Genomic DNA, 24,416 nt, shown 5'->3' on the forward strand with positions numbered 1-24,416 from the left:
TATTGCCCTGAAGTCTCTTAATAAAGTCATGTGTGAATTCATTCACCTACTGCAGAAACCTGCCGCCTAAATATGACAGCTAGTCGATGCTGTGACAGCCTCAATGCAAAGTACCCCACTTTCTGACAGCCTATATGCTCGGCTGTGTTCACTGTATGCAGAGCTGATGTGAGGCCTCCTGACAGGCTGCGCGGGTCGTTTCCAGGCTGAATATCAGTGTGTGCCGCTGACAAAGAGTCTTAAAGAGACAAAAACAGCTGCGTGAGAGCAACACACAGGTGAGAACAGCTATGCTGCTCAGGCTGGCAGCTGAGAGGCAAAACTGGGTGTTAAAGGAGCACTAAAGAAGTTTGTGAACCCTAAAACTATGTAACTGACTTGTTTTAAAGTATATTGACTTTTGTTGTGCTCATTTTCTGGGCTGAGAAACCACAATTAACAGATTTACTCATTTTACCTTCATAGTTTGTCTTTTATTCATCACAGTTGGAAGAAAAATGCTCTGCGAACCAAATTCAAATAAAGTTTAATGATGAGCAGTTTAGGGTTTTAATTTATGTTTTAACAGTAATCTGGAGAAAAGAGTGAACCAAAAACAGTTAAAACATGATTAAAATAATGTGTCTAAAATCTGAAAATTAGGTTTGAGAAAATCCCTGAGAAAAGAAAATCCAGATTTACTTAAAAAGCAATTAATTTCTCATTCTCACACTAATATATTAAAGAATAATTAACTTTTAATCAAAAGTATCCTGCTTAAAGTTACTGCACCTTAAACTGATGATATTAAAGCCTAAACTGTTCCATTGCATCTCCACCAACCTAAAAAAGGACAGAATTAATAAATAAACACTAAAAATCAGCCATGGATGAGATACATTCCTTTATTGTAATTAAAGTATTCAAACTTCTGCTCTGCCAGGCTGCAGGAATGTCACACCAAAAAGGTTTTAAAAGAAAATATCTCCTCAGATTAAGCAATTTATCATCTGTGAAAATAAAAAATAAAAATCAACTAAAAGTTCTCAACCATTGCACATCATTCAGCAACAAGAACATGGAATAAAAGATTTTAAAAAATCAACACAGTGAAATACGATTAAAGGAGCGGTGGGAGGTGGCCGAGGACTAAAAAAATGGAAATAACCAAAAATAGTTCCCGTTTTAACTTCCGCTTTAATCAAACAAGAAACGATTTGCATCCTCTGGGAAAGAAGGAGGATGTTTGAACTTCATGAAGATAAAAGAACAATCAGAGACGGATTCTGCAGGATTCACATCCTTCACATTGACCCGCAGAAACAGCCGGTAGAAATAACGCTCACAGTTTGAGGCTGAACCCGGACGGGCGCTCACCAGAACCCCAGCAGAACCCGCAGCACCACCAAGCAAAAGCAGGGAAATGGAGCTACAGGCTGGTTCCTGTCTTTAACAAGCTAAACTCAAACATCAACAGGAGGAAAGCCCCAAAGGTTACCTGCATGCTGCCGATTTTACAGTAGAACATGTTAGTTTGGGCCCGACTCGGTCGGACTGGACTGTTGCTTTAACGGATAAACTGATTCATTAAGAAGAAAAACAAGCAAGTCTATTAGGCAACGCATGTCTTTGTAAAAAAGCACCGGTCCATTTACCAAATTTAGACTACTTTCAGATATTTTCAGCCATGAAAAGAGAATGAACACAAGCACGGATCTGATTTAGTCTCCAGAAATAATCTGCCTGCAGATGACCGACCGAGATGGATCTCCAGTTAACTCGTGACTAAGAGAGCGAATCAGGCTTTTCCTGACAAGTGGAAACAGCCGCTAACTGAACCGCAAAGCGAGACTCTTCCATGTGCAGCCACAAATAAAAATGTTGCCTTCACTCTCGATCATACAGCAACATAAACAGAGGTTAATGTTTTAAAAGGCGTGAGAAAAGCGAGGGACTGATCAGGTGAGGAAGAGCGAGACGTAAAACAAGACAGATGCAGCCAGTCGTCCTTCACTGCTGACTACAGATCACTTTTTGAGTGGACAAACTTACAAATTTACTCGGAGTATAAATGGATAAAACTGAACGGTTGATGAAGCAGGTTGATGCTGTGTGGCGTTCAGGGTCCTGCTAAGTGTCACTTTGCTGGTTTCAAACACTTCCCAACAACAAAGTTTAAAAAAAAAAGAAAAGATGATGAATTATGCAACACTTGAAAAAGAAAAGGCTCAAGAAAAAAAAGTCAAAGTTAAAGATCGTAATTTCCCACAGGCAGCGTTAAACATCCAATCAGAGAGCACTCAGTCGCTGTTGCCGGGCGGAAAATGGATGGGTAAAGTCTGAGATGTGCAGAACTCACATTATAACTTCAGAAAATTCCAGAATCAAATGACAGGAAATTTGCTCCAACTCTCAACTTCCTCTGAAGCCGAGGCTCATGGGTAATGTAGTCTTTTACATGTATGGAAACTCGTTCTTGCCAGGAAAAGCAGAAAAGGGAGAATTTAAGACATTACATTAAATCAGTTGTTTAAAGTGCAATAAAACGACAGATTTGTCGATTTATAAATTAATCTATCAGTCACTTAGCTGTTTATTTACTGCGTACAAAGTAAAGAAGAGGACTTTAGGGGATATTTTCCTTGTGTGTCTGGAAATATTCTATCAATGACTTTTTCTGTGTTTTTTTTTTATTACCATTTTCCATCCATTTAAAATGCTTTAAAAAGACGGGAGAATAAATCTAAATTATTTGCCTAAACTTGTGAGTGAAGCTCGAGTTTGAAGTACGATGTCATGGATATTATTTCTTTGTCAATCAGCCAAAACAATAAGACTATGTGCACTTTGTGCTATTTCATGCTATAAAAAGCGAGACACATCAGATATTTCATTTAGCGTGAATATACTCCTCTGACTTTTTAGCTTTATCCACTTTTTTATGGCAAGAACGTGCCTCCAAACATCCGAACCTCGGACACGTTCCTTTCACCTTAAGGTCTGAATACGAGAGCTGGAACTGGGAGGGAATTATTCGATAAAGTGCTCTGAACCCGTTTGTGAAAAAGCTGTCAGCAGAGCTGTAACTCGTGTTGCCTTCACAGTCATTTAGGATTACGAGCTTCCAGCCCGAACACCCTCGCCTCCACTAACTTATGGATAAATATGGATTATTTTGGTTTGTTAGATTTATTCAATTCTTAAGACCGATTGAAAAACAAACAAAAGAATGATGCAAAAAAGTCACTTTGAGTCGATTTGCTGTGTCACTCCACTTCTGATCCTAAACAGATGCATTATGGGTAGTGTAGTTTGACCAGAGCCAGTCAGGACGGTCTGCAGTGTTGAGTGGAGCCTACGAGATGGCCTTGGCCTCGGGTAAGAAGGCTTCCCAGTATTTGATGAGCTGCAGGAGGGTAAGAAAAGGAAATATCTTACATTTTTAGAAAGAAATCCAGTAAATAAGACTTCATAGATTCACCTTTATAATCAAACCATTTGATCATTTCAAAATGAGTCCAACATTTCTTGTATATTTTTATTTCAGTATTAAAAAAACATTGATTATTTGATAGAAATATTCACACTAATTGTTATTGTTAACATTTTCAGCTGCTTCTGGTGTTAAAATAAGAAACTTTCGACATGACACACAGGCCAAAGATAAAGACAGTGTTGTTTTACCTGCTGCTGCGTCTGAACCAGCGACTCCAGGTATTTAATAATGATCACTTTAAAGTCCTTCACTCTCTCTTTCTGTAGAAATGTAAAACGCAGTTTATTAAATGCATGAAAATGTGATAAAACATCCATTTATCCTTCCACCGTCTTCTCACCTCAAACCTGCTGACTTCTTTCCGGATGGTTTTGGAGATCTGCTCAAAGTCTCTCTCGCCCTGTTGGACTTTCCCCTCCAGCTGAAACACACGAGGAAAGAAGACAAAGTCCAAAATTTGTGCTTAAAATTTGAGTTTTGATTCTAAACTCAACAACGTTTAAACCTGCTGCCTCAAACCGAGCCTTAAAGGGGAACTCCGGTATTTTTAAACCTGGACCTTGTTTCTGGCATGAAATACGTTAATTTACTCACCGAGAACAGTTTGGTGAAAGTCGGCGTCCTTCAGAAGATATTTAGATAACTCGAGATCCATATAACGGAGAGAACGGGGCTTAGAGGATGCAGCCTCTAAATAAGGCATTATCTGTCTTTATTTCACCAATACTTTAAGAAGAATGAATGAATGAAGGCGTACTATAGCTCTGTTAGCTCATAGCTGCTGTTATGTGGCTATTAGTAGCTATAGGAGAGCTAACGGAGGGATTTCTACACAGGCACTCTACTGGGACCACTTCATCCACACGCCCCCCTGCAGCACAGTTTATCTACTCCTTGCTCTGTGACAGTCGGCTAACTTCACACAGAGTTTGCTGCTGATAGTTTTGTGCAACATGGCAGGATATTTATCAAATTCTGACAATGTGAACGACGACTTTGAGTAAGATGGACGTTCTTACCGGAGTGAATGAGCTGTGCTGCAGGGAGGCGTGTGGATGAAGTGGTCCCAGTAGAGTGCCTGTGTAGAATTCCCTCCGTTAGCTCTCCTATAGCTACTAATAGGAGTTACTATTATATTATATAGGAGCTACTACTTCGAGGCAGAAGGTTCTGGTTCTGATGGAGTTTTTCTCTCCACAGTCGTGCACGTTCAGGACGGGAGATTGGATCAACTTTTTTTAAATTGGCTCTGTACGAATTCATTTGGGATTTAATGAATCGGGTTCTAATTGGCTTGAACTAGACTGTGTCCTTTCAGTGTCCTGAGATGACATTTGTTGTGATTTGGCGCTTTATAAATAAAACTGAATTGAAATTTAAAGGAATACCAATGAAAGAATTTGCTTTAACATTAACACAAAGTGACAAACGCAGCCCAAAGATGAGAAGTCAGCACACAAGGCCAGTATGGGACCTACTGTATGGACATATGGGGCCCATTTTTAGCCCATCTAGAACCCACACAGGCCTTGCAGACCTGTACAAACGCTCTCTGGACGTTCATGAGGATGTGGCTCTGGCTTATGTAAAAGAAAACCAGTTCTTAGTCCGTTCCAGAGTTTTAGAGATACCCCAACGAGCGGCGTGATCTAAAGTCATGGAGCGTAACTCGTGTCTTTGTGGACTTCCTGTCTGGATCTTTGACCTTTGCCTTCTTAGTCTTTTAAAACCCGATGTTATCAGTGAGCTGTGGGTCTGACAGAACCACAGAAACTAAATTATATTGCATCACTTTCACATTAAAACTTCATATTTCCCTATTTGAGCTCCATACTGTGTTAAAAAAAGACTAAAAACTTGTGACTGAGGCCATCAAAAGGAAAATATGTCCAGTAGAAACAGATTAACTTAGAGGTACAATCAGTTTCTCGTGGACTTCTACACAATTTAACCTTTTTTGAATTACAGGAGACTGCATCCACCTGTTAAAAGGTGTCATTCGGGGTCCGTTTCCTTTGCTGAAAACAGCCCCCTTATTTCAGTTCTAATAAACTTTGACCGCAGCAGGTTTTGCTTAGTAAACTACTTTAAGTTTGAAAATGAACCAACGATAACTGGAAACTACAGACGAAGCTGCACAGACGTGATGATTAAGATGAAGGTTGTTAACTGAGGTTACTGATACACACCGACACACAAATGCTGTATTAAATGAGTTAAACAGGCTGAAATAATTCAGGGATTTAATCAGATTATGCTAATTTATGGATAAAAAAACCCAAAAACATCATATTCTTTAAATCAATGATTCCGAACCTTTTCAGCCACATGTACCCCACAGTATCGTTTTATCCGCTTTAATCCAGAAACGTTTGTCATAAAGTAAGCATTTAATAAAGTTTGGGAAATTTCATCATTATTCCACAAACTGGAGGCAGAAATCGGTCTTTTTGCTTCATTAGATCGGTTGTAATAATCATTTATAAGTTCTTGTTTTATTGAGCCAAAGATCACAATCATTCAATTATTTTACTTATTTTAACCATTTATAAAATTACTTTTAAGTAAAACTTCACAACTTTATCCGGCTCTTTAGGCTCAGTTGGACTTCTTCGGTTCCCAGTTTGTCTCAGTTCAGGTGTTTTTGTTTTCAGTCAAATCTTCCTTCATGTTTCTTTCAGATTGCTAGAAGCTGATGTTTCTATGCAGATGTTAGAAACTGCAGAAGGGGAACAAAAACATCTGGTCGGGAATCACTGCACAACAGGATCCAAGCTGTCACATAAAGGAGTTTGTCTGTTTAAAAACTCACAGTTCGATGTTTTTAAGCTTCATTTCTTTCACTTTGCATCATGTTTACACTCTTATCTGATGCTCAACATGATCAAATATGTTGTTTCAAAGATAGAAATTTCATAATTTCCCAGAATGCAATGAAAAATATAAATCCTGAACTTGGGGGCGTGTCCAATGAAACGCTTTCTGGAATTTTTGAATTTCAGAGCAGCTGATGCTGCATGTTGGTCACAAAAAGAGAATTTCTCCGGGAATTTACTCCCAAATGCAAATGTAAGAACATCTCATCCTCACTGACAAACTGATTCATGTGACGGGGGACGGTTTGGATGCCAGGAAACAACACCACACCAAGATGATGCTAAATGGTTCAATGAAGCAAATAAAAGGCTTGAAGCAGCAGTCAGGCAGGAGGACAAACAGCACATGGACGGACAGACAGACGGGGCAGGTCCTACCTCCTCAATCTCCTGGTTGCGGGAAGGCATGGCAGGGAAAATGCAACAAAACGTAAGAGGCTGGAAAAAAAACACTCAGAGCTTCCAAAATCAAAGAGGAAGATCCAGAGACACGAGCAAACAGTGAGGAGAAAGTAAAGCACTGAAAGCAAAGAAAATCCTCCCTCAAACACTAAATACTGAGATAAAGTGGCAGCTGGAGGCGCTCTGTGGGTAAAGTCTCAACAGTTTGGTTTAGAAATCAACATGATTTACGTTAACATTTTGATAAAGTTTTGAAGTTTTCTCAGCAACGTTAAACAGAGGTTTTTAAGAAGTTAGAAGAAATGATTTTCTGGGGTAAAAGGTGTATTTTTTAACAAAGTGAGGAATTAAAAGGCGGACTGGCTTCTTTCTGAGAGTGCAGAATGGATCTGCGAGCAGGACGGGGTCAGCCTGGTTTTACATTTAAACTGGAAGCAAACACCTCAAAAAGATGTTATATTTGTTTGTTTCAGCCCTGCACAAAGAGGGAAGAGAAGCATAAATCCATCTGTCCTCTAATGGCATCCACTGTGTGTGGTTTTAGTTCACAAACTGATCACAGCTTTTTATGTAGCTTTCTGCACCAGTTGACCTGGAAAAGGGGAAATTATGACATAATAATAACTAAGATCACAGCTGTGATCCTTATAAACCATCGGTGCTGAACATGATACGATTTATTAGTGGTTAAAGGTTCCTGCAGCAGGCCACAGCAAACCCTGGACTCTGTTATCCATCAGTCATAAAAGCCTCCAGGTCAGGGAACTTCTTCATCATGAATTTCTCTGGAAAGTTGATCCAGAATAAACTGGGTGGAAACAGCAGGTGTAACAACCACCCTCAGAGTTCCCAGGCCTTCATTTAAAGTACCACGAACTGAGCCAGAACCCGCAGAACTTACATTAGACTTTGGTACAAACACAGGGAAGTTCGTGTTACCTGGAGGCAAAGATGAAGAATTTATCCTTCTGTCACTTTGGCATTTTCAGGAAATTGCAGAAGAAATTAAAAGAGTGGCTTTTGTGTGAAGATTGAAATCATAAGATCTCGTGAAGAAGAAACTTAGAAAAAACAGAAACAATGAAAGAGTATCTAACTTTTCTCAGCTTTACCCACAATTAATTATCCCAAAAAAGCAGATTTCTAAGACAATTTTCAAGTCAACAGTGTTAATTTTAAAATTTTTCTTGCATTTCTTTGTGTTTTATTAGAATAAATGTTGTAATCCATCTTTAAAAAGTGTCATTCAGAGTGAATAAAAAGAAAACTGCACTAAACAATGACCAACACATCATAAGCTCAGGGAAAAAGAAACATAGGCTAATGAGGGCGCTACAAACTGGAATTAAACTCTAAAACAGATGTTTTTATTAGAGCAGTTTGGCTGCTGGTTGTAGTTTCTGTTTGGTGCCCACAGGGGGCAGCGTGGGCTGAGAATCCCATTCAACACAGAGTGAAAAACTTCACCTTAGAGAGCGATATGATTCAAAGCAGGACAGCAGCCATTCATATGCAGCTTATTAAACATGTTTCTCTGTATTTAAATGCATGCGTGTTTCATAAAACTGAGGACAAAAGAGTGAAAAACCTAAATTTAAACCAATAAAACTATCAGATGTTTTTCAAACCTCCTCACTGAAGTCAGACTTCACTCAGGCTGAGCAACACTGATGTTACAGAGACAAACAGCACGAAATTTAATGTTTTAACATCCAAATTTATGAGTAAATTCAATCTTTCATCTTTAAACTACGACCAGATCTGCGCTGAAAGTGATCAGGCTCAACAAAAATGAATAACTGAATTCTGTTTCTTTACGATAGATGAAGCCACTACTGCCGAGATGTTGCTAACATCAAGCTAACAGATCTGCTGGGATTCAGCCCTGAGAAGGACATCCAGTTCCTGATCAAATCAGCAGAAATTCAGTTTCATTGAGCTGAACTGAACTTTCAGAGACGTTCATTTAAAGCAGCAACAGATCTTCACTCTCAGGTCGACCTGTTGTGTACAGCTGTGAGTTTATTGCATTGAAACGGGCGTCAAAGCGAGGCTGGAACGCTGCGCTGCCACGTTACCATGGTAACCCAGAGGAGATTGTGGAGGTTGTAGAAAAGCAGAAGTGGGAGCCAGAGGCGGAGGGACGACTGTTTGAGGTTTTTATTAAAACAAAACCAAGCGCAGCAAAGCTGGAAAACCATAAACTAACAAAGTAAGACGGAGGAAAACCAGACGGGGGCCGAGAACTTAATAGATGTAGAAAAGGGCAGAAACAACGATGTGGATCTGACAAAAACCAGGAGCTGCCTGTACTGAGCGGCATCAGCAGCAGCTGGCAACAGAAACCTGGTGTGAACAGAGACGGGAAGTAAAACAAACTCTGAAAATAAAGCAGGAATCGAGATCTGAAGACATGGGACAAAAGCTGGAGACCAAACGGAATCCAACAGAGAGCTGAAACAGAAGCAATAAAGAGTTCAACGTGACCAGAAAAATGGCAGCAGCCTGAATCATAAACACTACAACTAAAACCACGCAGTGGCCTGTTCACGTCAGACACCGTTGTTTCTGTTCCTCATGACTCATACGTACGAATCTTTAGCTTAAAGCTGCCCCCGAACCCTCAGCAGCTCCTCCATGAAGTTGGTTAAGAAACTGATGACATCATAGTTTGTGAATAAAAGTCTCTAAAACAAAAACTCGACATAATCAAATAAAAGTCTCTAAAACAAAAACTCGACATAATCAACGGAGGATTTGACCCCATCATGCTGTGTTTTTATTGGCCATCTTTACACAAATGCACAGCAGTAACTTAAAAGGTTTTAACTATGCAGAAAATGTGGTGTTTTCACTCAAAATGATGACTAATTGTGTTGCTTTGCTGCTGTCAGTGTGGGTAAAACTAAAGAACTCAATCAAACACTGCGGTCAGACTGTGGAAACTCCCCAGAGTTTTAAGCATTTGGGAAAACTGACAGACCAGAAATTGAGCTTCACAGGCAAAGTAGATGAAACATGTAAGAAAGACGGCCAGAGATTTGTTCTAATTAGGAAGCTGAAGGAGTTTCAGGCCAGTCTGCAGGTTTGTGAGCTTGACACAGACCATCCCAGTTTTTAGTATTTCTGCATGGTTCGGTTACCTGGACTCATCAAGCAGAAACAAGCAGGAGAGACTTTAGATGAACTTTACAGCCCTGCAGATTATTAAAGATGATAGAGTTGTGCACAGGGTCATTTTACCCCAAAGGCAGTTACTGCAGTCAGCAAAATGAACACAATGTATGTGCAGTAGTCTTGGATTCATGCATCTATTTTCACTGGTGAGACCAAAGACAGATTCCTGCCCGAGTTCTTTCACTCTAAGACATAATCTTGAGTTTTGACAGTTTAATTAGCAGCAGCTCAAACATTCAACTGACTGCTGAAAAAGATGCAAATCTTTCCCCAACAGGCGGCTTTAAACCCCCTCACTGACCTCAGAATGTGGTCTGCAGCAGCTTTCCAGCTGCAGCCTGAAGTAAAACACTTCAGAAAATGTGTTTTCTGTTGTCAAAGCGCGAACCAAAACCCGAGTCCTGACAGGCGGCTCCAAATAAATGTTGGTTGTAACTCTACTGCGATCTGTCCTCGTCTGCAGCTTCTGACAACCCTCTCCTTCCAAAAGCCTGCTTCTGACAGCTGCCCGGCTCTAATGCACGGACCCCCAGCCACGCCAGCTCTGAGCGTGCACGAGTGTGGATCCTGACAGGCAGCGGAGGATGAATTTGTGCGGTGACAGCTTCAACAGGCGCTCTAATAAAGTACTTTTCGACTCTCTGCTGCTCTTGTTTGTCCTTCTGAGTTTGTGTGAAGACGAAAAGGGAAAAAAAGTTTTCACATGACTGAACCGTGAAGCTGGGTTTATTTCACCTGAGTGGACACAGCAGCAGTTCTCACACTCAACACTCTGTTAACGGGTGAAACCAGCCTATCGAGTTTCACTGAAACCAGCTTAAAGAGCCAATGAAAAATACAGAAAAATATCCAACATTAAAACCAGGAAAAAGGCTTCAATCAAACCAACAAAGTGTCAGAAGTTCAGATCATCTGTCACCACTCACACATGATCCAGTAAAGAGCCGATTCCCTGGGAGAAGAACATTCTTGCTTAAAGGGGAACTCTGGTATTTTTAAACCTGGACCTTATTTCTGGCATGAAATACGTTCATCTACTCACTGAGAACAGTTTGGTGAAAGTCGGCGTCCTTCGGAAGATATTTAGATAACTGGAGATCCATATAACGGAGTGAACGGGGCTTAGAGGATGCAGCCTCTAAATAAGGCATTATCTGTCTTTATTTCACCAACACTTTAAGAAGAATGAATGAATGAACGTGTGCTATAGCTCTGTTAGCTCATAGCTGCTGTGTTGTTGTTATTGGCGGCTATCGGGGGCTTATAGAGGCTTTCTACACACTCGTCTACTGGGATGATGTCATCCACACGCCCCTGCAGCACAGTTTATTTACTCCGTGCTCTGTGACAGTCGGCTAACTTCACACAGAGTTTGCTACTGATAGTTTTGTCCAACATGGCAGGATATTTATCAGATTTTGACGAGAACTTTGAGTAAGATGGACGATGGAGTGAATGAGCTGTGCTGCAGCGGCGGGCGCCGATGACGTCATCTCAGTAGAGAGTATGTAGAAAGCCCTTTAAGCCCCCCCCATAGCCGCCAATAACAACAAACAACGTATTTCATGCCAGAAATAAGGTCCAGGTTTAAAAATACCGGAGTTCCCCTTTAACATAACATTAATGACCTGCTGTTGATAATCATAAAATCTAAAAGGTTTCACCTCCAGCTGCCACTGTTCTGGCCAACTGCAGCTGCCCCACTTTGACCTCACAGCACTCATGAGGCATTATTTGAATAATTTTTTAGTTTTTCATGTGCACGGCTGCCGTTATCTCAGTAACGTATCTTCACAGCATCAACATTGTTCAGTCTGTGTAAATTGTGCAGACGTTTGTCCTTTTCCTCTCTCAGAACTTGTCTGCTGGGGCACCTCAAGGCTCAGCACTGGGTCTCCTTCTGTTTGCTACACCAGGCGGATGAAACCCAACTGTTCCGATCCGTCTCGGTTCAGCAGAACTTAAAACCAGTCTTCTGGCTTATCAAAGATGTCGCTACATTTAACACTTTTTTTTTGGAAAAACTGCACGAAAAGCTCAAAAACAGGGGGCGTGGCTAAGATTTAAACCAGGAAAACATCAACAATATTTTCTGATTTTACATCTCATTTGTAAAGAAATCAAGAAGGAAGTTGTGGCGCGCTCCAGTGATCTCATCTTTGGTGTCAGGTGGTCATAAAAGTCCGTCCTGGCTGTTTTATGGCGGTCTTTCTCACATCGTGGAGTTACGACAAAATCAAACATGTTAAATTTAATATCATCGGAAGTCTTTGGTCTTGCTTTATGCAAATCGTGCCGCTCAGTGACTCATTCTGGTGCGCTGCTGTCGCTTCCAAACAGGAAGCAGGCGAAGCCGTGGCTGAGAGTAACCATGGCGACGAGACAAGAAAACGAACGGTTCAAATGGACCGAACAAACGGAGGAGCAACTGACTGCTTTATGGAAACAGCACGAATGTCTCTACGATGTTTCATTTGAACTTAAAAATGCTGCCATGGCTTTCCACCAGGTGCATGATGGGAAATAATCTCAGAAAAATCTCACTTTGGTCATACAGACAGTAAGATCTGCAGTCTTTGTGTGTAGAAGTGAGCGGCTGTCAGGTGTTAGTCTGTTAATTTAAAGGTTGCTGAGTTGTCCTGCGTGCATGTGCTCGTGCATGTGCTCGTGCATGTGCGCGTCCACGTTACGGCCTCACCTCTTTGATCTCTTCTTTGGCCTGCTGCAGCTTCTCGGGTTTGTTGGTGGACTGCAGTTTGGCTTCAGCCTCTCGTTTCTTCTGCAGCAGCATCTGACTGTCCTGCCACTTCTGCCACGTCTTCATACGGTGGTCAAACACCCCCTGAACGTGCACACGCACACACACACACACACACACACACACGCACACCGTGTCACAGAAGCCCTCCGATAGCCTGCTTACATGATTAAAAAGGACACGATTACATTATGATGCTGAATGATGAGTCTTCCTTTTAGATTGACTAAATTTGGCTCCTTTTACATCAGTTTCACACATTAAAGGTTTAACTTGTTTTATAAATAGGGTTCCAGATGTTAAGCATCAGAGACGGGAACCACCACTTCCTGCCAGGAACATTCAGAAAATAGAGATTTAAGCATCAAGTTGAACTGGTCTGGCCTTGAATCAATATATCACGATGACAGATATCAGGGGAGATCCTCTATAATGTGATCTTATGTTCACCTCTGAGCAAACTTCCTCCTATCGTGGAAGCTTCTGGGTTACAAAGGAAGTATTAAAATAAGCTGCAACATCTGTGCAAAAGTTCATGACTATCCAGAACAAGCATTTAAATTGGAAGATGTAATATTTGACCATTATTAGATGCAAAAATCATAAACAGAAATACATAAAAAAAATCATTAAGGCCTAAAAATGAGTCAACTTGGACATTTTATCGTTTTTTACTTTAAAAAATCTAATTAAAAAGGCTTTTTCAGGCTCCGCAGATACCAAAATGTCAAAAATGTCTGAACAGTGAAACTGAAAAAAAACACATTTTTATCTACATCTGAATAAAACATCTTTAAAATTCAAAGTGTAAAATAAAGACTGTGTTTGTGAAGGTGGAATTTATATGTAGATGGATAATTTCAGCTAAAATTAGCCAATATTTCTGGGAAATAGGGACAGTAACTACATTATATTACATTATTTCACTTATTACTACGTTACCAAATAACATTTCACTTATTCATGTAGTTTAATTACCAACAAAGTCAAGAATTATTTGTTTTCTGTAAATGTTGACACAGATTTTGTGTTTTTTTTTTCACCAAACAATTATTTGATTAACTTTACTGTTAAATTCCCTCTGACACATTTATTCAGGACAAACTTTTACTCAGAGCTGAACGGGAACGTTTAAATTCTGCTCCACTGCGTGCAGAGTGTCAGACGGTAAGTTTCACACCGAGGCTCCACCCCGCCACCCCGCTGCTTTTCTGCCGGAGGTCGTACCTTGACGGCGGTGATCAGCCGGACGTAGTCGCCCAACAGCTCTGAGAAGAGGTAGAAGTCGGCGTTGGCCTGGTCCTGGTGCAGCTGGTCGATCTTTTCCTCCACTTCGGCCAGCTGGGACAGAGCCCGGGACAGAGCCGTGTGGTCTTCGCTGTTCCCCAACATGGCCGCCGACTTGGCGAACTGCGCCGTGTTCACAGAAAGCTCTGAAGAAGCGAGAAGGGGGGTGGGGGGGTTAAAAATCTAAAATCTAACCCAAACATGGAACAAAAAGGCTTTCTTTAACTTCTGATGTTTGTAAATGACAGAAACGATCAGCCACAGATCAAATTACTGACCCGTTTCTGCTCTAATTTACCTCCTTTTTCTAAAAATCCCAAGCAAATATTTTGGTGCATTTACTCCTAAATTATCTACAGGAAGCAGGTAAAACGGAGGCAGCTTAAATAAAGAGATAATAGATGTTAGAACATTTTAAAGGTGAGCTGGAAGTGGTCAGAGTACCTTTCCTGTGACAAACCAGCGACTCCACACTGGTGTGAAGCTTCCTCAGCTGGACGTCCAGGTTCTCAAAATGCTGCTGTTTCTCCTCGAACCACTGAGGCACACACACACGTGCACACACACGTGCACACACACACATATTCAGGTCTCACATTACTTTGAAGTCCTTTAAACTACGTCTCTGCTTGTGCTTCTTACGTTTTCCATCCCTCCTTTAAACCTTTTATCCTGTTTGAACCTTTTCTTTCATCTCCATGGTTGCTCATTTGTTCCTTCTCCTCCTCCGTAGTTTTTTCTTCATTTCCCTCATTTCCATCTTACCTGCTTAACTTTTAACTGCCTGCCTACTTTTCTTTTAGTTTTCCAGTTTGTTCCAGTTTCCACCTTTTCCTCGTCCCCATATTCTGATCCTTTCTGCTCGTCTTCATCACTTTCATTTCTTTCTTTTTTCTTTCTTTCCATCCTTCCTTATTCTTCTTTTTAATCCCCCTCCATCTTTTATCACTGCTTAATTCTACCTTTCCGCTTCCTTACTTTTTATTCCTTTTTTTGCTGAACTTCTCCTTCTTTTCCAGTTCTTTCTATTTTACTTCTTTCATTCCTTCTTTATTATCTACCTCTCGCCCCTCATCCCTCTTTCATTCCTTCATTTTTGCCCTGTTTCCCTCCTCTTCCCTTCCCTCTTCCCTTCCCTCCTCCACTCACGGCGTCGGACTCGTTCATCTTGATGGTCATCTTGTTGACGGCGTCGGCGGCCTTGTTGACCATCCGCAGAATCCCGGCGCTGCTCAGCGCCTGCGTGCTGACGGCCCGCGGCAGCTGCACAATAAAGCAGACAAACATCGGTTAATGAGTTTGTTTCACTGCTTCTTACCCTCGTTTCATCTTCTTTTTTCAGGCCTTTTCTGCATCGAGTTTATTTTCCACTCTTTTCTCCTTCGTGATTTGTTTTCTCTCCTGATTTTTCATCCTTTGTCTTTCACTTTCCCTCCATCTCTTCCCTCTCTAGCTCTGATTGTGATGTCTCCCACGTTTCAGCCCCATCAGAATTAATGCTGCTGCTTTATGTGCTGAGCAACTTTAACAGCAAAAACCGACACAGAACCAAACGCGTCAGTCTGAAAACGCCGGCTCGTCCGGCGGAAAATAGGCTCATTTTTCTTCATTTTGGAAAAGTTTACTTTTTTCCGGTTACACGGGGTTTTCCTGTAACGGGTTACCTCCACCTCTCTGATCTCATTTAACAGCAGCGGCGGCAGCCCGGGGACGGATCTGTCCCCCGGGGGCCTCGGTGCAGGCGGGACGAGGGTAAATGACTGTAGGCAGGAGAGGAGAGGGGCGGGGAGGGGGGTAAAAATAGCTTTCAATTGCCAGGCCCCCCCACCTCCCCACACTGGTTGTGTTTCATTAAGCGGGCCGGACGGACCGACACGCTCGGTCAAGCGTCCGAGTGATTCATCTGTTAAATCTGTGACACAAAGCCATTTATTCTGGACCCGCTGCCTCACAACGCAATCCCAGCCCCGGTTAGGCGGGTGGCAGCGGGGGCGACAGGCCGGTTTCAGACCCAATGTTTCAGAGGATTTGGTCTGATTGGACAATAAAGGCGGAAACAGAAAACGCCGCAGGCCCTTAAACCTTCAGGCAGTTTTCGGTGTGACCTCACCGCGACGCTCGGCTGCTTGTTGGGAAAAAGAGTTATTTTGTCTGTTTGGGGGGGTGTTATTTTGTCTGTTTGCTTCACTTCTTGGTGGAAAGAGAAAAACATCTCAACAATAACTGATCAAACACATTCATGGTGAATATTAACAGTTTCCAGAGGATGGACCATAATGAACTCTTCCAGAAATCCCCATACAAGGAAACAAGCTGGTGTCTGGTTAAATAGCTCCCCCTGTTGGTCATATTACACACATGAATGTATCTCAGCTCTTACTAAGCTATTAAAAAAGTACAGAGAACGAACTATAACTAGATTTTGAATAAGACTTGTGTTTCAAAGTGCTTTACAACTAACAATAAGAACAGTTCAAATGTTCCTAAATGCAAAGATCTGCTCTGACAATGTGTGAAAAGACCAAAACTAACCCTAATCCAACCTCTGACTCAGACCAAAGTCTTTTAACACATCCTGTGGACTATGCAGGAAAAAACTCCTCCAACAGGAAACTGATTTCAATTCTTCTGAATCTGGTAATAAATATTATGGACGACTGTTACAGAGAGACGATGAGAGAAGTTTCTCTGGAAAAACCGACCCTTTGAGTCATTGGTGGGGGATTCATTATATTATAGTAACCAGCTTTCAGCACAGTAGACCCCTGTGGAGTGGACTTAATCTTTACTTATGAACAAAACTGAAAAAAAGAGCTCCTCGATTCTGAAAACTGACAGAAATGGCTTGAATAGATCAGTTAGGAAAGTTTTGATCGGGTGATTTTGCAGGACTGAAAGTGAACCTTCATCTCATGAAGCTGTTGGTTTCAAAACAGTGACCACAAACATGAGTGAGAGCTGTTTCTTCTTTTTTTAAGGGGAATTTGGAGGGGAAATAAGGTAGTTTGACCACGATTGACTTGTTTTCACGTAACACTCCTTTATCAGTCCAGGCTAAAGTCATCACATGTCATCATAGTGTGTTTTTCTCGTTAATTTCATTAATATACTTCCATATTTGCATTTCAGAGCTGCAACACACACCAAAACAAGTTGAGTGCAGGCAATTTAGGGTTAGAAATGAGTTAAAAAGAAGAATAACAAAAGCAGAATCCACGATGGCTGAGTCTCTGAGGAGCAAAGATGTTCAGAGGATCTCCAGTTTAGAAAGATTGGAAGGGATTTGCATATTTCTCCCTCTACAGTGCAGAATATCAGCCGAAGATGGACACCCGTGACCTCTGACCCCTCATGAAGAACCGTCATTCATCAACAGCTGATGGAAGCACAAGGACGAGGGATTACTGTGGAAACCTTTGTCAAGCACAAAATACAGAGTTCCATTCAATTCACATGCTTTACTGTGCAGGAAAGGAGCCTGATGTTAACCTCGTCCACTTCTCTGGGCTCGGAGGCATCTGGGATGGACCATCTGTGGTCAGACCCATCAGTATTCCAGATCTTTGATGGAAGAAATGGAGCAGAAGCAGCATCCAGCCTGCTGTCAGCAACCAGTCCCTGCAGCCAGGCCATACCATGGTTGTATCAGGGCCCTCGGCAAAGCTCATTTCCACTTCTGTGATCAGCATTAATGCAGAAAAGTTCACTGAGATTTTACAGCAACATATGCTGCCTTCAGGGCCACATCTTTTCCATGTATTTTCCAACCAGACAACGTAAAACCACATTCATTCACGTTCCAAAGGCCTGGCTGAGGAAGAGGAGGGTGCTGGACTGGCCTGTCCCCAGTAGAGGATGTTTGAAACAACCCCGCCCCCCCCGTACTGCTGCACACCTTAAGATGAGTTAGCAGGAAGAATGGGACAAAATAACAGCTGAAACTCTTCATCAGATGGTTTCCTCAGTGTCAGAACGTCTTTAAGTGTTGGAAACATTACAAAGTGGGAAAAGATTAACTGTCACAACTTTTATTTGGAACGTGTTGCAGGTCCGAAATGAGTAAGAAATAAACTGATGATCGTACGGTTTGCAGTCAAATCACTGTAAGGTTTTGCATACAGAATGTTTAAATTCAGATCTCCGTATCACCCCAGCTGCTGTGATGTCAGAGGGCGCCCGTCTCAGGTCAAACGCCATCCTTTCTGCCTTTCTGCGACCTTTTACTTTGCTGATTTTAGTGAACAACCATTTGTATCGGTAAAGATTCTCTCACTGAGCACAGATGGACACTATTTAAATGTCTGATGCGTATCAAAAATAGTCAAGTTGTAGCTCAGGTTACCGTCCAGTCCACGCTCACACTGCCATGTCGGGGCTTAAATGATCAGCCCCAAACCAATCAGGCCAGCCTGGTGGTGGTGAGAAGCTTCTTTACTCTGTGTTTTGGCTCCAGCTAAAGAGCATATTGGGGACACTAAAGCATGAAAGCATGAGACCTTTTCATGTGTTTGAGTAGTAACTTTTCATGTTTTCTTAGTTCCACAGCAAACAAGCTGCAGTTCGTTCTCACACGTACTGCTGTGAGTTTTCAGCTGCTGTTTGCAGGTTTTGTTGATTTTCTGCAGCGAAGCGTTGAAGCAGAAGCAGCTTCAGTGGTGCACGGCTGCAGCTGGCCTGTTGCATTAGAAAGGCTGCAGAAGGAAGCGCAGATCTGATGATAATGAGCAGGTTTGGAGACGCTCATGTCTGACTGATGAGCTGAACCTGCGCTGGTAAAACTTCTTCTCTTACCTCTGAGCTCTCCAGGAACTGCAGCACGTCAGGATCCTTCAGCAGGATGGGATGCTTCACTGTTCTCATCAGATACCTGAAACCGAGGAAATGTTGATCAAAAACAGGTCAGCTGAGGCCAGTTTGACTTAATCTGGGTCGTTAAGTGGGAGAGAAGCTTTTTTCTGTGTCACGCTTCCCTTGAGTTAAGTTTAACTTCAGTATTTAGCTATTTTCAGCTAAACACAGCTGGGCAGCAATGAGCTACACACACATTTAAAGGAGCATCGGTTTCATCCTTTACTGAATGTATGACGAGCTCAGCCAATGGCATCTTCACATTAATAACCATCATGTTCAGGTTTATATGTAAGTTTACCCAAAGCTGCATTTCACTCAGGACATTTCTCCAGTAATTAGCAGGTAAAAATGCAAATATTAAAGCACAGCAACAATATCCGCTAATTAAAAGTAAGCCACAGATCTCAGATGTAATGGCAGAGCAGTCCTTTAGTTTTCAGAGGACCTTAATGACCTGCGTACCATCTGTGGCTGCAGATAATGATGTAAAGAAAGCTCACAAGATCTTAGAGGGCCGAGTTAGAGGCTGAGAGGGCCGAGTTAGAGGCTGAGAGGGCCGAGTTAGAGGCTGAGAGGGCCGAGTTAGAGGCTGAGAGGGCCGAGTTAGAGGCTGAGAGGGCCGAGTTAGAGGCTGAGAGGGCCGAGTTAGAGGCTGAGAGGGCCGAGTTAGAGGCTGAGAGGGCCGAGTAAGAGGCTGAGAGGGCCGAGTTAGAGGCTGAGAGGGCCGAGTTAGAGGCTGAGAGGGCCGAGTTAGAGGCTGAGAGGGCCGAGTAAGAGGCTGAGAGGGCCGAGTAAGAGGCTGAGAGGGCCGAGTTAGAGGCTGAGAGGGCCGAGTAAGAGGCTGAGAGGGCCGAGTTAGAGGCTGAGAGGGCCGAGTTAGAGGCTGAGAGGGCCGAGTTAGAGGCTGAGAGGGCCGAGTTAGAGGCTGAGAGGGCCGAGTTAGAGGCTGAGAGGGCCGAGTTAGAGGCTGAGAGGGCCGAGTTAGAGGCTGAGAGGGCCGAGTTAGAGGCTGAGAGGGCCGAGTAAGAGGCTGAGAGGGCCGAGTTAGAGGCTGAGAGGGCCGAGTAAGAGGCTGAGAGGGCCGAGTTAGAGGCTGAGAGGGCCGAGTTAGAGGCTGAGAGGGCCGAGTTAGAGGCTGAGAGGGCCGAGTTAGAGGCCTCGCAGCCGCAGTTTGGCCCATCTGTCAGCGATCCAAACATGACTCACAGTGAGTAACAACAGCCCTATCCTGAGGAAACACAAGGCATGAAGAATCATCACATCTACATTCTGATGGAACCAGTCATGATAAAGAGCCAGGAATGTTGCTCACGGCAGGAAGCAAACAAGAACTTCTGTTTTCCAAGTGTTAAGTGAAAGACGATTAGCAGCCATCCACTTCTTTATGGCATCAGACCAGCCTCCAAGGACAGATATCATCATATTATCCGTGTAACAATGCTGCGAGAGCCCTTTAAAGGTGTGTCCAAGTGGTAATAACTGCAAAGCTTTCTCCCTGAAAGCAGCATTTCCACATGAATCAGGGCCTCAACAAAAAGATATTGATCGTGAACATGCTTCCAGGGCGAGCTTTGCAGCATTTCTGGTGAGATGAGCTCAGTTATTTTAGGTTTAATCTCCTCCACAGCTCACAGAATCTGAACTTTAAGTGATACAGCAGGTATAAATGCTGCTGCTTGTAAACAGGAGATGCAAGCCGGCATCAGGCAGCGGGTGCAGAGGTGGTGGGCTGTAAGAAAAATGAAGTGGAAACAAAAACAGAGACAGCCTGATGAAACAGGCGCTTTGTGAGTGAACCTCATCCTCAGCGAGTGTAAAGATGACTGACGGCAGCAGGTGAAGCTCTGTGGGTCCAAACTGTATCGAGTCAGTCGGATAAATGAGCCGATGAGGAGAAAACAAGGAACTGCAGCCGTTTCTTTTTATTATAAAAGGATCAGAGCTGTGATGAAATAACTAGGAAATGTTTGCTGGGAATTAAGCATCAACGCCTCCATTAGTGAAGATTTCTGTCCTCATTAACTTCGTCCATCAGGGTGGAGTTCTGCAGCTCTGAGCTTCATCAGCTGTCGCTGTGACCTTCCTGCCAATCAAACAACATCAGCAAAGGGCAGCAGAATGTCAGCCCCGCCCCTTTTATCCACCCCGCCCCCACTCGCCTTCCTCAGCATTCAACACACACACACAGGTGGATGTGTGCTGTGATAACGATGTATCTAATATTTGTGGGTTAACCTTTCGATCTTAAGGTTCTGACCACGCTGATCTTTAACACACGTTGCTGTGAAGCAGTCCTCAGTCTCTAACACTTCCTCTTACTCTCACAGGTGAACAGCCCCAACCTCCCCAACCAGACCCTCTTTCCTCTTTCCTCTTTCAGCGGAGAGCAGCAACTGTTCCCGATTCTTTCAGGTGTGCCAAGGCCTGAAGTAACGACTCATTTTAAAACAACACAATCTAAAAATAACATTTATGTAAACTGAATTGAAATAAGATTTTAAAAATAAGCTCAATTCAAATAAAAATACAGTCCCACCAGGAGTGGGCGGTGACCGTTTTGGCGTCTTTTTAAGGCGCCTACGTGCCATTTTCCTTGGGATTACTCTTCACTCGTGTCTCCGAATGCCCCTCACAGCAGAATTTAGTTTAGTTAGCGAGCGTAAGGAGACGGTAGCTGAAGATGAGAAGGACGACTTGGTTTCCAAAGAAAAAACGGCACCGGATCGATCATCTGGCAGTGGATCGGATTTCACAAGGAAAACGGCAAAGAAAACGGCAAAATATCCTGCAAAAAAGTGCGTTTCAGCTCCTGAAACCTCCAAATAAAAGGTCAAATGAACCAAACCACAAACACAGACATGATCCCACTGCTGCACGATGCATCAGAAAAAGAAACATTTGTGTGAAAATGCTCTTTGTTGTTGCTTTGAGCCGCTTTCGCCTCAGCAGGACCAAGCATTTCAATTCTATTTGTGTTGTCTGTTAAAAGTGCAAATTAAATAAATAATCCAAAAAAAAGGATGTACTTGAATCAGACTGGACTTATTTAGGGTTGAATTTAACATTTACACACTAAATACAGAGAAACATATCGCCAGATAGCTAAAAATGATCAAAATACTTGTTTTTGGCTTCATTGCACAGTCCTAATTCACACAGTACATTATTATCATATTAAAAAAAACTTTATTGGAGGATAACCACCAGCACTAACGTTAAGGCCAGGATCGCAGTTCAGACTGGGGGGGGGGCTGGAGCTGGACTTTTCTAACCATAAAACCAAGTTTTGATCCTCAAAAATCCCTTTTGCCATGTTGGACCCCACAAGTACAGTAAGTTCTTTGTTATGAACATAGAAAAACACACACACACACACTGTTAACCTGTTTATACACTAATATTTCCTCTGTTATAAGCAGTCAGGATGAAGCACAGGCTTTTACATGCAAGATGTTGCAGGAAGTTAGCACAGGTGCACCCACAGAGGAAGCAAATCTCCCCTAAATAACTGCCACCAGTGTCCCGCTTCGCATGTATTTTATGAAGCAAAGCTGCGTCCGGAGTTCTTCGTGCTACCAAATTCAGAAGGATTCACGTGTGCATCTTTTTCTTAATCTTTATCGTTCTGCTCACAGGACAAAGACTGAAGGAAAACAAACTGAGAGGTACATGAAGTCCAGTTCTGTCATTTATGAACAGCTGGGCTCGGTTCAGTCAACAGGATCACGGGGCACAGCCTCAGTCTGAGGAGCCAGAAGCAGGTAACAGAAGGTTTTAAATGAAGTCTGGAGAAGTTCTGGAGCCTTTCTAACACTTTTAAGGGCTACAGTTAAGAGAAGAAGCTAACCTGAGGTGACCTTTACAGGCGGGCACGGCAGAATCAACCCAAACATGACCATCCAGACCCGCATAGATGTTTCTGTCGATCAGCTGCAGCTCTGATCCGGTTCTGATATCAAGGCTCTTCAGGTTTGTTTAAAGTTAAATGAAAAATCTGAGGAGATCGGCAGGAGGGGAGGGACAGAAAAGCTGGACCTACCGGAGCCGTTTTCACACTGAATGGACCTACAATCCAGTTCAGTTCTGGATTAAACTTTCAGGTCAGAGTTTTGTTTTAAGATAAAGACAGAGTGTCCCTGAAAGCATCGCAGAGGATGACTAACAGCTCACAGCTGACAACCACATGTCCGCTCTACTGTGTCATCCGTCTGCAGATCAGCTGAGTTGTTAAAATCTCTGCCACATTTCAGCTAATCTGCCGTTTTGTCTTCATCGTACCTCTCCAGCGCCGACCTCCTCTTCTCCACAAACTCGTTGGATGACTGGTCCTCCTTCCCCACCTTCACCTTGGTCATCCCTGCAGAAAATGAGACGCATGCACATTAAAGTCAGTCATTCACCTTGTTTTTGTGATTTAACTGGAAAAGGAAGATGGAGAGCAACATCTTTTAGAGCAACACGTCCAACTTTAAAAGCACTTTCTGCTGATTATTTCATTACTCTGTAAAGAACAAGCAGACAGAACAGAAACCGTCACAGTTTGTTGAATTAATAAGCTGTTCGGTACTGGAACCGTTTCTTCTGCCTCATCTACAGAATTACTGGCTGTTTTTCTTCTTAAACACTTCCACAAACGGTCCGGGGAAGTCGAGGATCGAACCACCGACCTCCGGATGGGAGGATGACAGCTCTTGAATACTCGTGGAGGTCTGCCTGTACGTACCCACGATGCTTTTCTCCGGCGCGGGGGGGACGATGTAGCCTATGTGCAGGTACTTTGAGGCCAGTTTACTGTGCAGACCAAGAAAATCACTGAAACGCCTTTTCACTGAGAAATCCTTCTGCTGAAACACGGACAAGGAGGTCTGTGTGAGGCATCAAGAGAGAGAAAGAGAAGAAGTTAAAGTGACGAACAGCTGGAGGATCAGGGAGGGTTTATGTTTATGCATTTAACAGACGCTTTTATCCAAAGCGACTTACAGGTAGGCAGATAGGGTAAGGGACCTAAGGACCTAAGGACCCCTACTGGAGGTAGTAGAACCTTTCATGAAGGGTTAATGCCAACGATGTGCGATTATCAGCAATCAGGGGAGAACAGAGACACTTTATCATGGAAAAACTGCTGATGACAAGTAAGTTTAACTTTGAACTGAGCTTCAACCAATCCCTGCTGGTTGGTGGAGGTCAGGGATACACAGAGATGTTCAACACAGCTGATCTGAAGCAGGGAAACATCCAGAACCTGCAGGACAGCAGCCCTTGACAACCAGATGTTGGGTATCCCTGGTGGAGACTCTCAGTAATCCTAAAACCTCAAATAAGAGCAGCCAGACTTCTTTTTCCTGATGTTTCACCTCTTATCTGAAAGGCTTCCTCAGTGAAGAACTTAAGAGTCTTCAGCAGCTATTCAAGCTCTTAGAATTAAAGTTTTTGAATCTCTAAAACAGATGAAAACTCATCTGGGGACCTGAAATCTCAGCAGATGGAGCGTCCAGTCTCTCTTTATCCAGTTTAACCTGAGACATGATCTTAGTGACGCTGGAAACTCTGACTTTAGGCTTAGAGACAGTGGTGTAGCTCTAAGGTGAGA

The 24,416-nt window shown here is 42.8% G+C and overlaps 1 protein-coding gene across 1 annotated transcript in view; it reads right to left on the reverse strand.

Moving 5' to 3' along the window:
- Positions 1-870: 870 nt before the first annotated feature.
- Positions 871-24,416, reverse strand: part of snx2 (sorting nexin 2) — a 37,076-nt gene continuing 13,530 nt past the window's right edge. Inside the window, exons 6-15 of the mRNA XM_072387261.1 lie at positions 23,550-23,691; positions 23,105-23,183; positions 18,767-18,842; positions 15,125-15,238; positions 14,420-14,513; positions 13,916-14,121; positions 12,629-12,772; positions 3,816-3,896; positions 3,664-3,735; positions 871-3,385 (exon numbers count right to left, since the gene is read on the reverse strand). Of these exons, the coding sequence (XP_072243362.1) occupies positions 3,335-3,385; positions 3,664-3,735; positions 3,816-3,896; positions 12,629-12,772; positions 13,916-14,121; positions 14,420-14,513; positions 15,125-15,238; positions 18,767-18,842; positions 23,105-23,183; positions 23,550-23,691 (1,059 nt within the window). The 3' untranslated portion in view covers positions 871-3,334. The remainder of the gene's footprint in view (positions 3,386-3,663; positions 3,736-3,815; positions 3,897-12,628; positions 12,773-13,915; positions 14,122-14,419; positions 14,514-15,124; positions 15,239-18,766; positions 18,843-23,104; positions 23,184-23,549; positions 23,692-24,416) is intronic.

The sequence above is a fragment of the Leuresthes tenuis genome, unplaced genomic scaffold (assembly GCF_036924035.1).
Source record: "Leuresthes tenuis unplaced genomic scaffold, fLeuTen1.0.hap1 SCAF_6, whole genome shotgun sequence".
In the NCBI taxonomy this organism is placed as follows: Eukaryota; Metazoa; Chordata; class Actinopteri; order Atheriniformes; family Atherinopsidae; genus Leuresthes; species Leuresthes tenuis.